Here is a 15,453-nt window from a genome sequence, read left to right as displayed (position 1 = left end):
AAGTACTTGGATGTGCACTTGAAGTGCCGTAACCTACAAGGCTACGGACCAAGTGCTGGAAAGTGGGATTAGGGAGGAGAGCGCTTTGTCGGCCGGCACAGACAAGATGGGCCGAATGGCCTCCTTCTGTGCTGTAAATTTCTATGTTTCTGTGTAACCTTTCTATGATTAGAAACATAGAAACATAGAAGATAGGAGCAGGAGTAGGTCATTCGGCCCCTCGAGCCTGCTCCCCCATTCAATGAGATCATGGCTGATCATCCAAACTCAGTACCCCGTTCCTGCCTTCTCCCCATATCCCTTGATCCCTTTAGCCTTAAGAAATATATCTAACTCCTTCTTGAATATATTTAATGATTTGGCTTCAACTGCCTTCTGTGGTAGAGAATTCTACAGGTTCACCACTTTCTGGGTGAAGAAATTCCTCCTCATTTCTGTCCTAAATGGCCTACCCCTTATCTTTAGACAGTGACCCCTGGTTCTGGACTCCCCGACCACCGGGAACATCCTTCCACCATCTAGTCTGTCTAGCCCTGTTAGAATTTTATAAGTTTCAATGAGATCCCCTCTCATTCTTCTAAACTCCAGCGAGTACAAGCCCAATTGACCCAATCTCTCCTCATACGTCATTCCTGCCATCCCAGGTATCAGCCTGGAGAATCTTTGCTGCACTCCCTCCATGGCAAGAACATCCTTCCTCAGATAAGGCGACCAAAACTGCACACAATACTCAAGGTGTGGTCTCACCAAGGCCCTGTACAACTGCAGCAAGACATCCTTGTTCCTGCACTCAAACCCTCTTGCTACGAAGGCCAACATACCATTTGCTTTCTTAACCGCCTGCTGCACCTGCATGCTTACTTTCAGCGACTGGTGCACAAGGACGCCCAGGTCTCGTTGCACTTCCCCTTCTCCCAATCTATTGCCATTTAGATAATAATCTGCCTTCCTGTTTTTGACAACAAAGTGGATAACATTGCATTTAGCCACATTATATTGTATCTGCCATGCTTCTGCCCAATCACCCAACCTTACCAAATCATACTGGAGTTTCTCGGCATCCTCCTCACAGCACACACGCCCACCCAGCTTTGTGTCGTCTGCAAACTTGGAGATATTACATCAAGTTCCCTCGTCTAGATCATTTATATATATTGTGACTAGCTGGGGTCCAAGGACCGATCCCTGCGGTACCCCACTAGTCACTGCCTGCCACTCAGAAAAAGAGCCGTTTATTCCAACTCTTTGCTTTCTGTCTGCCAACCAGTTCTCTATCCAAGTCAATACCTTGCCCCCAATCCCATGTGCCTTAATTTTACACGCTAATCTCTTATGCCGGACCTTATCGAAGGCCTTCTGAAAGTCCAGATACACCACATCCACTGGTTCTCCCTTATCTATTTTACCAGTTACATCCTCAAAAAATTCCAGTAGATTAGTCAAGCACGATTTACCTTTTCTAAATCCATGTTGACTTTGTCCGATCGGTCACTGTTTTTGTTCTTGTACTCGAACCCTCTCGCTACGAAGGCCAACATACCATTTGCCTTCTAAACCTCCTGCTGCACCTGCATGCTTACCTTCAGCGACTGGTGCACAAGGACACCCAGGTCTCTTTGCACTTCCCCTTCTCCCAATCTATTGCCGTTCAGATAATAATCTGCCTTCCTGTTTTTGCCACCAAAGTGGATAACCTCGCATTTATCCACATTATACTGCATCTGGCATGCTTCTGCCCAATCACCCAACCTGTCCAGTTCTAGTTTACTGCTCTAAGACGCTCCTCAAAAGCTCCCTCTTTGCCCCAGCTTTGGATATTATCCAGTCTCTCTTAACCTGGCTGGGCGCTGAATGTTGCAGCAATGCAAGTTGTTGGTGGTGTTGTTGTGTGAGCGACGTCACAATGGAGCCCCCGCGGCCCGCGCCCTGATTGGTTGGAGGCTCCGCCCGCCTAGCATGGCTGCGCTCTCCCTATTGGTCAGCACTGACGGCCCCGGCAGTGGTCACGTGGTGCCGCTCTCATTATTGGTCAGCACGGACGTCAGTCACGGCCCCGCGGTGCCGCTCTCATTATTGGTCAGCGTTGACGTCAGTCACGGCGCCTAGTTATCTAGTATACTCTATTCGCTGCTCACAATGCGGTCTCCTCTACATTGGGGAGACCAAACGCAGATTGGATGACCGCTTTGTGGAACACCTCCGTTCAGTCCGTAAGGGTGACCCCGAGCTTCCGGTCGCCTGTCATTTTAATTCACCGCTCCATTCCCACTCGGACCTCACCGTCCTTGGCCTCTTGTATTGCTCCGCGGAAGCTCAACGTAAACTCGAGGAACAGCATCTCATCTTCTGATTAGGCACTCTGCAGCCTTCCGGACTCAACATCGAGTTCAACAATTTCAGATCATAACCTCGGCCCCGATTACTTTTTTACTTGCAATTTTTCCACTCCTTTCCCCCCCCACTTTCCTCACGGGTTAGATACAGAGTAAAGCTCCCTCTACACTGTCCCATCAAACACTCCCAGGGCAGGTACAGCATGGGTTAGATACAGAGTGAAGCTCCCTCTACACTGTCCCCATCAGACACTCCCAGGGCAGGAACAGCACGGGTTAGATACAGAGTAAAGCTCCCTCTACACTGTCCCATCAAACACTCCCAGGGCAGGTACAGCACGGGTTAGATACAGAGTAAAGCTCCCTCTACACTGTCCCATCAAACACTCCCAGGGCAGGTACAGCACGGGTTAGATACAGACTAAAGCTCCCTCTACACTGTCCCATTAAACACTCCCAGGGCAGGTACAGCACAGGTTAGATACAGAGTAAAGCTCCCTCTACACTGTCCCATCAAACACTCCCCAGGGCAGGTATTGCACGGGTTAGTACAGAATAAAGCTCCCTCTACACTGTCCCATCAAACACTCCCAGGGCAGGTCAGCACGGGTTACATACAGAGTAAAGCTCCCTCTGTACTGTCCCATCAAACACTCCCAGGGCAGGTACAGCACGGGTTAGATACAGAGTAAAGCTCCCTCTATACTGTCCCATCAAACACTGCCAGGGCAGGTACAACACGGGTTAGATACAGAGTAAAGCTCCTTCTACACTGTCCCGTCAAACGCTCCCAGGGCAGGTACAGCACGGGTTAGATACAGAGTAAAGCTCCCTCTATACTGTCCCGTCAAACACTCCCAGGGCAGGTACAGCATGGGTTAGATACAGAGTAAAGCTCCCTCTACACTGTCCCATCAAACACTCCCAGAGCAGGTACAGCACGGGTTAGATACAGAGTAAAGCTCCCTCTACACTGTCCCGTCAAACACTCCCAGGGCAGGTACAGCACGGGTTAGATACAGAGTAAAGCTCCCTCTACACTGTCCCGTCAAACACTCCCAGGGCAGGTACAGCACGGGTTAGATACAGAGTAAAGCTCCCTCTACACTGTCCCATCAAACACTCCCAGGGCAGGTACAGCACGGGTTAGATACAGAGTAAAGCTCCCTCTACACTGTCCCATCAGACACTCCCAGGGCAGGTACAGCACGGGTTAGATACAGAGTGTCAGCCGTGGCTCAGGTGGCAGCACTCTCTCCTCTGAGTCAGAAGGTTGTGGGTTGAAGTCCCACTCCAGAGACTCGAGTCTAAAACTCTGTGCTGCCCCTCCAGTGTAGTGCTGAGGGAGTAAAGCCCAGTGCAGAGTAAAGTTCCCTCTGCACTGCTCCACTAACAGGCCTGAGCCCCAAAATCAGAAGAGCGCCCTCTGCTGCATTCCAATTGTCTCAGCAGCGGGAGAAGCAGGCGGCGGAAGTCCCGCCCCTCGGACACTCCGATTGGTTGGTGGACCCGCCGCCACCTCAGTCCTCCAAGCTCCGCCCATGCTCTCCCTATTGGTCGGATCTCCCGTCAGTCACCACCGTGGAGTTGATGACGTAAGCCTGTCCGGCTCCCTGCAGAAGACAAGGGGCTGCAGCCGCTGAATCTGCTGCGCTCGGTGCCGGGAGGGCGCTGGGACGGTCCAGTTTGTATTTTCTTTTTATTTATCTCCCCGCCACCGCTTCTCTCCGCTATATATAAAAAACCCTGATAAAACTCACTTTCCGCCGGTGATCTGGACTCTCGCGTTTGCCCGGGCCTTCCCCAGAATGCGAGGTACTGCGCAGGCGCAGTAGCGGCTCAACTTCGGGAGCGGGGCCCGACGGCGGAGTAGGGGGAGGGGGCGGGGCCTGTTCAGAGGGGGAGGATGATTGACAGGGGCCCAGGGGCTGTGCTGAGCATGCGCGGTGCGGGCCAGGCGCCTGTGGAGCAGGAGAGGGCGGGGCCATGGGGCGCATGCGCAGTGTCAGCTGCAACTTTAGAGTCACAAAGGGACCGAGAGTCTTCAAATCTCTCCCCTCTTCTAATTTCCTGTAAAACCAGTTTATAAAAGTCATCACTGAAAGTACATAGAAGATAAGGCCCGGGCCCAGGGCCTGATTGACGGAAGCTTCCGACCAATAGGGAGCGAGCGGGGCGGGGCTGGAGGAGCGAGCCGGCGGCGGGTCCTCCAACCAATCGGGGAGCCTGAGGGGCGGGACTTGCGCCAGCTGATTGGGACAGAGGAGGCTGACGGGAGATTTAATTTAAATGAATTTAATTTCCGGCCTGCTCCAACCGCCCACCCTGCAACGTCACGATGTCGCCGGCGTGCACTGACTGACACTGAGCTCTCCACCAATGAGCGAGGGGAGGCGGAGCCTGGAGGACCGACCGAGGGGCTTTGGTCCTCCAACCAATCGCAGCGAAGGAGGAGGCGGGACCTGGGATCGGCCCGCCGCCATTTTGTAAAGCGGCCTGGTCAGAATCTGAGATCCTGGGAAAGTTTATTTTTAATGTTCCTTTCACATTTTACAGCTCAAACTAATTTTATTTTACAGAAGATACTTGTTTTAATCATAGAAACATAGAAGATAGGAGCAGGAGTCGGCCATTCGGCCCTTCGAGCCTGCTCCGCCATTCTATGTGATCATGGCTGATCATAAAAAAAGCAGTTTGTTTTTAAATTGATGAAACAAGAAACCCTGGGGAGCAAATGTGAGTAAAAATATTTTTTCTCCCTGAATTAATTTTTTAAATATTAATTTTCTGCATTTTTAATTATTAATTTCAAGCACTTTAAGAGAAATATGGGAATGGTGGGGGTTCTCCTAAAGGGACAGGCGCTCTCTTTTTCTATGTGATTTTCATTAAAGGGACCGCGTCCCTGTCGACGACTGATTTTAAAGGGACAGCGTCTCCCTTTTTATTAATGTATATTTAAGAGACTGACATTTAAAGTAGGGCAAATCCCCTGCTACCGTGAGTGCTTGGCGAGAAATCAGGTGCTGTTTGCTCTCGCCCCCCTCCCAATTTTCTGCCAACGGACAGAAAGCAGAGAGTAGTGGTGAACGGTTGCTTTTCAGACTGGAGGGAGGTAAACAGTGATGTTCCCCAGGGGTCGGTATTAGGATCAATGTTCCCTCTAATTTTTTGAGGTGCGTGGCCCCTTTTAACAGGCTGCACGGCCCATTCAAATTTCCGCGCATGCGCGTTTATTCCATTTATAGGACGGTGAGCCGGCTGCGCGGAAACTCCAGACCGCTGCGTGGCCGCGCAACTTAACGTGAACATTGATTCGGACCACTGCTTTTTTTGATATATATCAATGACCTGGACTTGGGGATCCAGGGCAAAATTTCAAAATTTACAGATGACACGAAACTCGGAAATGTAGCAAACAATGAGGATAGTAACAGACTTCAGGAGGATGTAGCCAGACTGGTGAAATGGGCAGAAACGTGGCAGATTAAATTTAATGTAGAGAAGTGTGAAGTGATTCATTTTGGTAGGAAGAATGAGGAGAGGCAATATAAACAAATGGTCCAGTTTTAAAGAGGGTGCAGGAACAGAGAGGCCTCGGGGTGTATGTACACAAATCTTAGAAGGTGGCAGGACAAGTTGAGAAGGCTGTTAAAAAAGCATACAGGATCCTTGACTTTATTAATAGAGGAATAGAGTACAAAAGCAAGCAGGTTATGCTAAGCCTTTATAAAACACTGGCTAGGCTTCCGCTGGGCACCACACTTTAGGAAGGATGTCAAGGCCTTAGAGAGGGTGCAGAAGAAATTTACGAGAATGGGACCAGGGATGAGGGACTTGAGTTACGTGGAAAGATGGGAGAAGCTGGGGTTGTTCTCCTTAAGCAAAGAAGATTAAGAGGAGATTTAATAGAGTTGTTCAAAATCAGGATGGATATTGAGAGAGTAAATAAGGAGAAACCGTTTCCAATGGCTGAAGGGACAGAAACCAGATTTAAGGCGATTGGCAAAAGAACCAGAGGTGACATGAGGAAACAGATTTTTACACCAAGTTGTTGTGATCTGGAATGCGCTGCCTGAAAAGGCGGTGGAAGCAGATTCCATATTATAATTCAAAAGAGATTGAGATAAATACTTGAAGGGAAAACATTTACAGGCTATGGGGAAAGAGCAGGGGGAGTTGGATTAATTGGATCGCTCTTTCAAAGAGTCGGCACAGGCACAATGGGTTCAGCATAACTTCTCTACTTTTGTACTCAATACCTCTATTTATGAAGCCCAAGATTCCATATGCTTTGCTAACCACTCTCTCAATATGTCCCGCCACCTTCAGGGACCTACGCACATTAACTCCCAGGAGCACTGTGTATTTTTAATGAATTGGCCTCAACTGCCTTCTGTGATAGAGAATTCCACAGGTTCACCACTCTCTGGGTGAAGAAATTCCTCCTCATCTCAGTCCTAATTGGCTAACCCCTTATCCTTAGACTGTGAACCCTGGTTCTGGACTCCCCGGCCATCGGGAACATCCTTCCTGCATCCAGTCTATCTAGTTCTGTTAGTATTTTATAAGTTTCAATGAGATCCCCTCTCATTCTTCTAAACTCCAGCGAGTATAAGCCCAATCGACCCAATCTCTCCTCGTACGTCATTCCTGCCATCCCAGGTATCAGCCTGGAGAATCTTCGCTGAACTCCCTCCATGGCAAGAACATCCTTCCTCAGATAAGGCGACCAAAACTGCACACAATACTCCAGGTGTGGTCGCACCAAGGCCCTGTACAGCTGCAGCAAGACATCCTTGTTCCTGGACCCGAACCCTCTCGCTACGAAGGCCAACATACCATTTGCCTTCTTAACCACCTGCTGCACCTGCATGCTTACCTTCAGCGACTGGTGCACAAGGACACCCAGGTCTCGTTGCACTTCCCCTTCTCCCAATCTATTGCCATTCAGAAAATAATCTGCCTTCCTGTTTTTGACACCAAAGTGGATAACCTCGCATTTATCCACATGATATTGCATCTGCCATGTCTCTGCCCAATCACCCAACCTGTCCAAATCATACTGGAGTTTCTCGGCATCCTCCTTACAGCACACACTCCCACCCAGCTTTGTGTCATCTGCAAACTTGGAGATGTTACATCCAATTCCCTCGTCCAGATCATTAATATATATTGTGAATAGCTGGGGTCCCAGGACCGATCCCTGCGGTACCCCACTAGTCACTGCCCGCCACTCGGAAAAAGACCCGTTTATTCCAACTCTTTGCTTTCTGTCTGCCAACCAGTTCTCTATCCCAGTCAATACCTTGCACCCAATCCCATGTGCCTTAACTTTACACGCTAATCTCTTATGCGGGACCTTATCGAGGGCCTTCTGAAAGTCCAAATACACCACATCCACTGGTTCTCCCTTATCAATTTTGCCAGGTACATCCTCAAAAAATTCCAGTAGATTAGTCAAGCACGATTTACCTTTTGTAAATCCATGTTGACTTTGTCCGATCCTGTCACTGTTTTCCAAGTGCTCTGCTATTACATCTTTTATAATGGACTCTAGCATTTTCCCCCCACTACCGATGTCAGGCTTACCGGTCTATAATTCCCCATTTTCTCTCTACCACCTTTTTTGAACAGTGGGGTAACATTAGCTACCCTCCAATCCATGGGTACTGTTCCAGAGTCTATCGAATTTTGGAGGATGACCAGCAATGCATCTACTATTTCGAGGGCCACTTCCTTAAGTACCCTAGGATGGAGATTATCAGGCCCTGGGGATTTATCGGCTTCAATCCCGTCAATTTCCCTAACACCATTTCCCTACAAATACTGATTTCTTTCAGTTCCTCCCTCTCATTAGACCCTATGATCCCCGACATCTCTGGGAGGTTATTTGTGTCCTCCTTTGTGAAGACTGAACCAAAGTATGAATTTAGTTGGTCTGCCATTTCTTTGTTCCCCATTATAAATTCCCCTGATTCTGACTGCAAGGGACCTACACTTGATTTCACCAATCTTTTTCTCTTCATATATCTATTAAAGCTTTTACAGTCAGTTTTTATGTTCCCTGCAAGCTTACTCTCGTACTCTATTTTCCCCTTCTTAATTAATCCCTTTGTCCTCCTTTGCTGAATCCTAAACTGCTCCCAATCCTCAGGTTTGCTGCTTTTTCTGGCCAAATTTATATGTCCTCTCCTTGGATCTTATGCTATCCCTTATTTCCCTTGTTAGCCACGGTTGAGTCACCTCGCATTCTTGAAAATTCCTGGGAATATAGGCCCAGTCTACTCAACCTCTTCTCATAGGACAATCCCCCCATCCCAGGAATCAGTCTGGTGAACCTTCGTTCCACTCCCTCTGAGGCAAGTATATCCTTCCTTAGGTAAGAAGACCAAAACTGTACACAATACTCCAGGTGTGGTCTCACCAAGGCCCTATATAATTGCAGTAAGACTTCTTTACTCTTATACTCCAATCCCTTTTGTAATAAAGACTAACATACCATTTGCTTTCCTAATTGCTTGCTGCACCTGCGTGTTAAGATGAGAAATGATAAAGGCAAGAAGTCACTTGTGGGAGTGGTGTACAGGCCCCCTGACAGTAACCACACGGTAGGATGGAGTATAAAGGAAGAAATAATGGGAGCTTGTCAGAAAGGTATGGCAATAATTATGGGGGATTTTAATCTACATATAGACTGGAAAAATCAGATGGGCAAAGGTAGCCTAGATGAGGAGTTCATAGAATGTTTTCGGGATAGTTTCTTAGAACAGCACGTTCTGGAGCCAACCAGAGAGCAGGCTATACTAGACCTGGTATTGTGCAATGAGATAGGATTAATTAATGACCTCATAGTGAAGGCGCCCCTAGGTAGCAGCGATCATAATATGATTGAATTTTACATTCAGTTTGAGGGAGAGAAGAGTGGGTCCAAGACTAGTATTTTAAACTTAAATAAGAGCAATTATGAGGGCATGAAAGCAGAGCTAGCTAAAGTGAACAGGCAAATTAGGTTAAGGGATAGGTCAAGAGAGTTGCAGTGGCAGACATTTAAGGGGATATTTCAGAATACTCAGAATATATACATTCCAACGAGAAAGAAAAATTCCAAGGGGAGGATCCACCATCCATAGTTAACTAAAAAAGTTAAAGATAGTATCAAACTTAAAGAAAAAGCATATAATTGCTGGCAGGTCAGAAGATTGGACAGAATATAAAAAACAACAAAGAATGACTAAAAGATTAATAAGGAAAGAAAAATTAGAGTGCGAGAGAAAGCTAGCTAGAAATATAAACACAGATAATAAGAGTTTCTATAGATATTTAAAAAACAAAAGAGTTAACAAAGTGAGCGTTGGTCCTATAGAAAGTGAGTCTGGGGAATTAATAATGGAAAATAAGGAGATGGCAGTTGAATTGAACAGGTATTTTGCATCGGTCTTCACTATAGAGGATTCAAGTAACATCCCAGAAATAGCTGTAAATCAGGAAATGGAAGGGAGGGAGGAACTCCAGAAAATTACAATCACCAGGGAAGTGGTACTGAGCAAATTGTTGGAGCTGTGGGCTGACAAGTCCCCGGGTCCTGATGGACTTCATCCTAGGATCTAAAAAGAAGCGGCTAGTGAGATCGTTGATGCGTTGGTTTTAATTTTCCAAAATTCCCAAGATTCGGGGAAGGTTCCATTAGATTGGAAAATAGCGAATGTAACTCCTTTATTCAAAAAGGGAGGCAGAGAGAAAGCAGGAAACTACAGGCCAGTTAGCTTAACATCTGTCATCGGGAAGATGATAGAAGCTATTATTAAAAACGTTATAGCAGGGCACTTGGAAAAATTCAAGGTAATCAGGCAGAGTCAACATGGTTTTGTGAAAGGGAAATCATGTTTAACCAATTTATTGGAGTTCTTTGAGCAAGTAAAATGTGCTGTGGATAAAGGGGAACTGGTGGATGTACTGTACTTAGATTTCCAGAAGGCATTTGATAAGGTGCCACATCAAAGGCTATTGCGGAAAATAAAAGCTCATGTTGTAGGGGGTAACATGTTGGCATGGATAGAAGATTAGCTAGCTAATAGGAAACAGAGAGTAGGCATAAATGGGTCATTTTCTGGTTGGCAAGATGTAACGAGTGGTGTGCCACAGGGATCAGTGCTGGGACCTCAACTTTTTACAATTTATATAAATGACTTGGATGAAGGGACCGAAGGCATGGTTGTTAAATTTGCTGATGACACAAAGATAGGTAGGAAAGTAAATTGTGAAGAGGACATAAGGAGGCTACAAAGGGATATAGATAAGTTGAGTGAGTGGGCAAAGATCTGGCAAATGGAGTATAATGTGGGAAAATGTGAAGTTGTCCATTTTGGCAGGAAGAATAAAAAAGAAGCATATTATCTAAATGGTGAGAGATTGCAGAGCTCTGAGATGCAGAGGGATCTGGGTGCCCTAATGCATGAATCGCAAAAGGTTAGTGTTCAGGTACAACAAGTAATCAGGAAAGCTAATAGAATGTTATTGTTTATTGCGAGGGAAACCGAATACAAAAGTAGGGAGGTTATGCTTCAGTTATACAGGGCATTATTGAGACCACATCTGGAGTACTGTGTACAGTATTGGTCTCCTTATTTAAGGAAGGATGTAAATGCATTGGAAGCAGTTCAGAGAAGGTTTACTAGACTAATACCTGGAATGGGCGGGTTGTCTTATGAGGAAAGGTTGGACAGGCGAGGCTTGTATCCGCTGGAGTTTAGAAGAGTAAGAGGTGACTTGATTGAAACATATAAGATCCTGAGGGGTCTGGACAGGGTGGATGTGGAGAGGATGTTTCCTCTTGTGGGAGAATCTAGAACTAGGGGTCACTGTTTAAAAATAAGGCATCGCCCATTTAAGACAGAGACGAGGAGAAATGTTTTCTTACGGACGGTCATGAGTATTTCAAACTCTCTTCCTCAGAGGGCGGTGGAAGCAGAGTCTTTGAATATTTTTAAGGCAGAGGTAGATAGATTCTTGATAAGCAAGGGGTGAAAGGTTATCGGGGGTAGGTGGGAATGTGGAGTAATCAGATCAGCCATGATCTTATTGAATGGTGGAGCAGGCTCGAGGGGCCGAGTGGCCTACTCCTGCTCCTAATTCGTATGTTCGTATGTAACCTGTGCAGTAGCTGGGGCCTGAAAATCAGCTTCACTGCCCCTGGGCTGGGAAAGGGGGACATGAGACAACATTCTCCCTCTTACCCCTTTCTACACTCCTTTTACAGGGTTTTAGAAGTGGAGCATTTACAGACAGGAAGCTCAGACCGAACATCACGTCAAGAACAGACAGTCGCTCGATTCATCCGGACCTGATTCAGTCGGTCCTCCAATCTGCTGGCACACCAGCGAGTTCACACTGATGAGAGACCTTTTAAATGTTCTGAGTGTGGGAAGAGCATCAAAATCTACAAGTACCTGAAGCAACAGCAGTGGCTACACACTGGGGAGAGCCCGTTCACCGGCCCCGTGTTCCAGAAGGGATTCACTCAGTCATTCGCTCCGATGATACACCAGCAAGATCACACTAGGGAGAGACCTTTAACCCGCTCCGTGTGTGGGAAGCGATTAATTGCACCCTCCGTGCTGCTGAGACACCAGCTTGTCCACACCAATGAGAGACCGTTGACCTGCTCTGTGTTTTTGAAGCGATTCTCTCATTCTGCCACCCTCCTGAGACACCAGCTTGTTCAAATTAAATGTTCTGACTGTGGGAAGAGCTTTAAAAGGTCCCAGGATCTGAAGAGACACCAGCTGGAGAGAGCAGGAGAGATTCTGTTCACCTGCTCCGTGTGTGGGAAGAGATTCACTCGGTCCTCAAATCTGCTGGCACACAAGCGAGTTCACACTGGGGAGAGGCCGGTGAAACATTCTGACTGTGGGAAAAGCTTTCAAATGTCCCAGGAGCTGAAGCGACAACAGCTGGAGACAACAGGAAAGAGACCGTTCACCTGTTCCGTGTCTGGGAAGGGATTCACTCAGCCATCAAACCTGTTGAGACACCAGCAATATCACACTGATGAGAGACCATTTAAATGCTCTGACTGTGGGATGAGCTTTAAAAGCTCCAGGCATCTGAATGGACACCAGCGTGTTCACACCGGGGAGAGGCCATTCACCTGTTCCGTGTGTGGGAAGGGATTCACTCAGTCATCCCACCTGCTGCAACACCAGCAAGTTCACACCGATGAGAGACCATTTAAATGTGCTGACTGTGGGAAGTGGTTTAAAAGCTCCAGGAATTTGACTACACACCAGCGAGTTCACACTGATGAGAGACCATTTAAATGCTCTGACTGTGGTAAGAGCTTTAAAAGCTCCGGGGAGCTGAAGATACACCAGCGAGTTCACACCGGGGAGAGGCCATTCACCTGCTCCGTGTGTGGGAAGGGATTCACTCAGTTATCCCAGCTGCTGGAACACCAGCGAGTTCACACCGATGAGAGACCATTTAAATGTTTTGACTGTGGGAAGTGGTTTAAAAGCTACAGCAATTTGACTACACACCAGCGAGTTCACACTGATGAGAGACCATTTAAATGCTCTGACTGTGGTAAGAGCTTTAAAAGCTCCGGGGAGCTGAAGATACACCAGCGAGTTCGCACTGATGAGAGACCATTTAAATGCTCTGACTGTGGTAAGAGCTTTAAAAGCACCGGGGAGCTGAAGATACACCAGCGAGTTCACACTGATGAGAGACCATTTAAATGTTCTGACTGTGGTAAGAGCTTTAAAAGCACTGGAGAGCTGAAGATACACCAGCGTACTCACACTGGGGAGAAGCCGTTCACCTGCTCCATGTGCGGGAAGGGATTCACTCAGTCATCCAACATGCTGGCACACCAGCGAGTTCACACTGATGAGAGACCGTTTAAATGTTCTGACTGTGAGAAAAGGTTTAAAAGGTCCGGAGAGCTGAAGGAACACCAGCGTACTCACACTGGGGAGAAGCCGTTCACCTGCTCCGTGTGCGGGAAGGGATTCACTCAGTCATCCAACATGCTGACACACCAGCGAGTTCACACTGATGAGAGACCATTTAAATGATCTGACTGTGCTAAGAGCTTTAAAAGGTCCGGGGAGCTGAAGAGACACCAGCGAGTTCACACTGTTCTGTAGCACAGGGCCCTGAAGACAGCTGGGGTGACATGAACGTGGAATGGATGAATGTTTTATAAATGTTTGTACTGCTGTTTAATCTTTCAATCTGTTGTGCTGATGACTCCCTTCGATTGACTGTTGATGGTGTTACATAGAATGTACAGCACAGAAACAGGCCATTCGGCCCAACTGGTCCATGCCGGTGTTTATGCCCCACACCCACGCTACTTCAATTAACCCGATCAACATCTCCTCCCATTCCTTTCTCCCTTGTGTGGCTTCCTCATAAATCCATCTGTGCTGTTCACGTCAACTACTCCCTGTGGTAGCGAGTTCCCCATTCTCACCATTCTCTGGGTAAAGACACTTCTCCTGAATTCATTACTGGATTTATTAGTGACTATTTTAAGTTTGTGGCCTCATAAATATGATGAGATTCTGTTAAGCTGACCAGTATGTTGTTGTATTTTGTCTTTTTCTGATGAATTAAACATTACTGAGTCCTTGTACGCGTGTTATGGGATGAAGTTTTTTAAATTCGTTCATGGGATGTGGGCGTCGCTGGCAAGGCCAGCATTTATTGCCCATGCCTAATTGCCCTTGAGAAGGTGGTGGTGAGCCGCCTTCTTGAACCGCTGCTGTCCGTGTGGTGAAGGTACTCCCACAGTGCTGTCAGGGAGGGAGTTCCAGGACTTTGACCCAGCGCCGATGAAGGAATGGCAATATACTTCCAAGTCAGGATGGTGCGTGACTTGGAGTTGGTGGTCATAGAGTCATAGAGTTATACAGCACAGAAAGAGGCCCTTCGGCCCATCGTGTCTACACCGGCCATCAAGCCCTGTCTATTCTAATCCCATTTTCCAGCACTTTGTCTGTAGCCTTGTATGCTATGGCGGTTCAAGTGCTCATCTAAATGCTTCTTGAATGTTGTGAGGGTTCCTGCCTCTACCACCCTTTCAGGCAGTGAGTTCCAGATTCCAACCACCCTCTGGGGAAAAAAGTTTTTCCTCAAATCCCCTCTAAACCTCCTGCCCCTTACCTTGAAACTAATGGTTATTGACCCCTCTACTAAGGGGAAAGTTCCTTTCTATCTACCCTGTCTATGCCCCTCATAATTTTGTACACCTCAATCAGGTCCCCCCTCAGCCTTCTCTGCTCTAAGGAAAACAACCCCAGCCTGTCCAGTCTCTCTTCATAGCTGAAGAGCTCCAGCCCAGGTAACATCCTGGTGAATCTCCTCTGCACCCTCTCCAATGCAATCACATCCTTCCTATAGTGTGACGAGCAGAACTGCACAGTATTCCAGCTGTGGCCTAACTAGTGTTTTGTACAGCTCCATCATCACCTCCCTGCTCTTATATTCTATGCCTCGGCTAATGAAGGCAAGTATCCCATCAGCCTTTTTAACCACCTTTTCTGCCTGTCCTGCTGCCTTCAGGGATATATGTATTCTATCAGGTGTTCCCATGCGCTTGCTGTCCTTGTTCCTCCAGGTAGAAGAGGTTGTCGGTTTGGGAGGTGCTGCTGAAGAAGCCTTGGCGAGTTGCTGCTGTACATCTTGTAGATGGTACACACTGCAGCCACGGTGCACCGGTGGTGGAGGGAGTGAATGTTTAAGGTGGTGGATGGGATGCCAATCAAGCGGGCTGCTTTGTCTTGGGTGGTGTTGAGCTTCTTGAGTGTTGTTGGAGCTGCACTCATCCAGACAAGTGGAGAGTATTCCATCTCACTCCTGACTTGTGCTTTGTAGATGGTGGAAAGTCTTTGGGGAGTCAGGAGGTGAGACACTCGCCACAGAATACCCAGCCTCTGACCTGCTCTTGTAACCACAGTATTTATGTGGCTGGTCCAGTTAAGTTTCTGGTCAATGGTGACCCCCAGGATGTTGATGGTGGGGGATTCGGTGATGGGAATGCCGTTGAATGTCAAGGGGCGGTGATTAGATGCTCGCTTGTCAGAGATAGTCATTGCCTGGCACTTGTGTGCTG

General features: G+C 47.4%; 1 protein-coding gene across 1 annotated transcript in view; it reads left to right on the top strand.

Moving 5' to 3' along the window:
• Positions 1-4,253: 4,253 nt before the first annotated feature.
• Positions 4,254-15,453, top strand: part of LOC147118246 (uncharacterized) — a 40,167-nt gene continuing 28,967 nt past the window's right edge. The window contains exons 1-2 of the mRNA XM_085983688.1: positions 4,254-5,069; positions 11,593-13,408. Of these exons, the coding sequence (XP_085839814.1) occupies positions 11,870-13,408 (1,539 nt within the window). The 5' untranslated portion in view covers positions 4,254-5,069; positions 11,593-11,869. The remainder of the gene's footprint in view (positions 5,070-11,592; positions 13,409-15,453) is intronic.

This window comes from Somniosus microcephalus, chromosome 4, assembly GCF_052327205.1.
Source record: "Somniosus microcephalus isolate GS21.2 chromosome 4, FLI_Smic_1.0, whole genome shotgun sequence".
NCBI lineage: Eukaryota > Metazoa > Chordata > Chondrichthyes > Squaliformes > Somniosidae > Somniosus > Somniosus microcephalus.
Note: the sequence above shows the minus strand (reverse complement) of the source record. Positions and strands in the feature narration are given on the sequence as shown.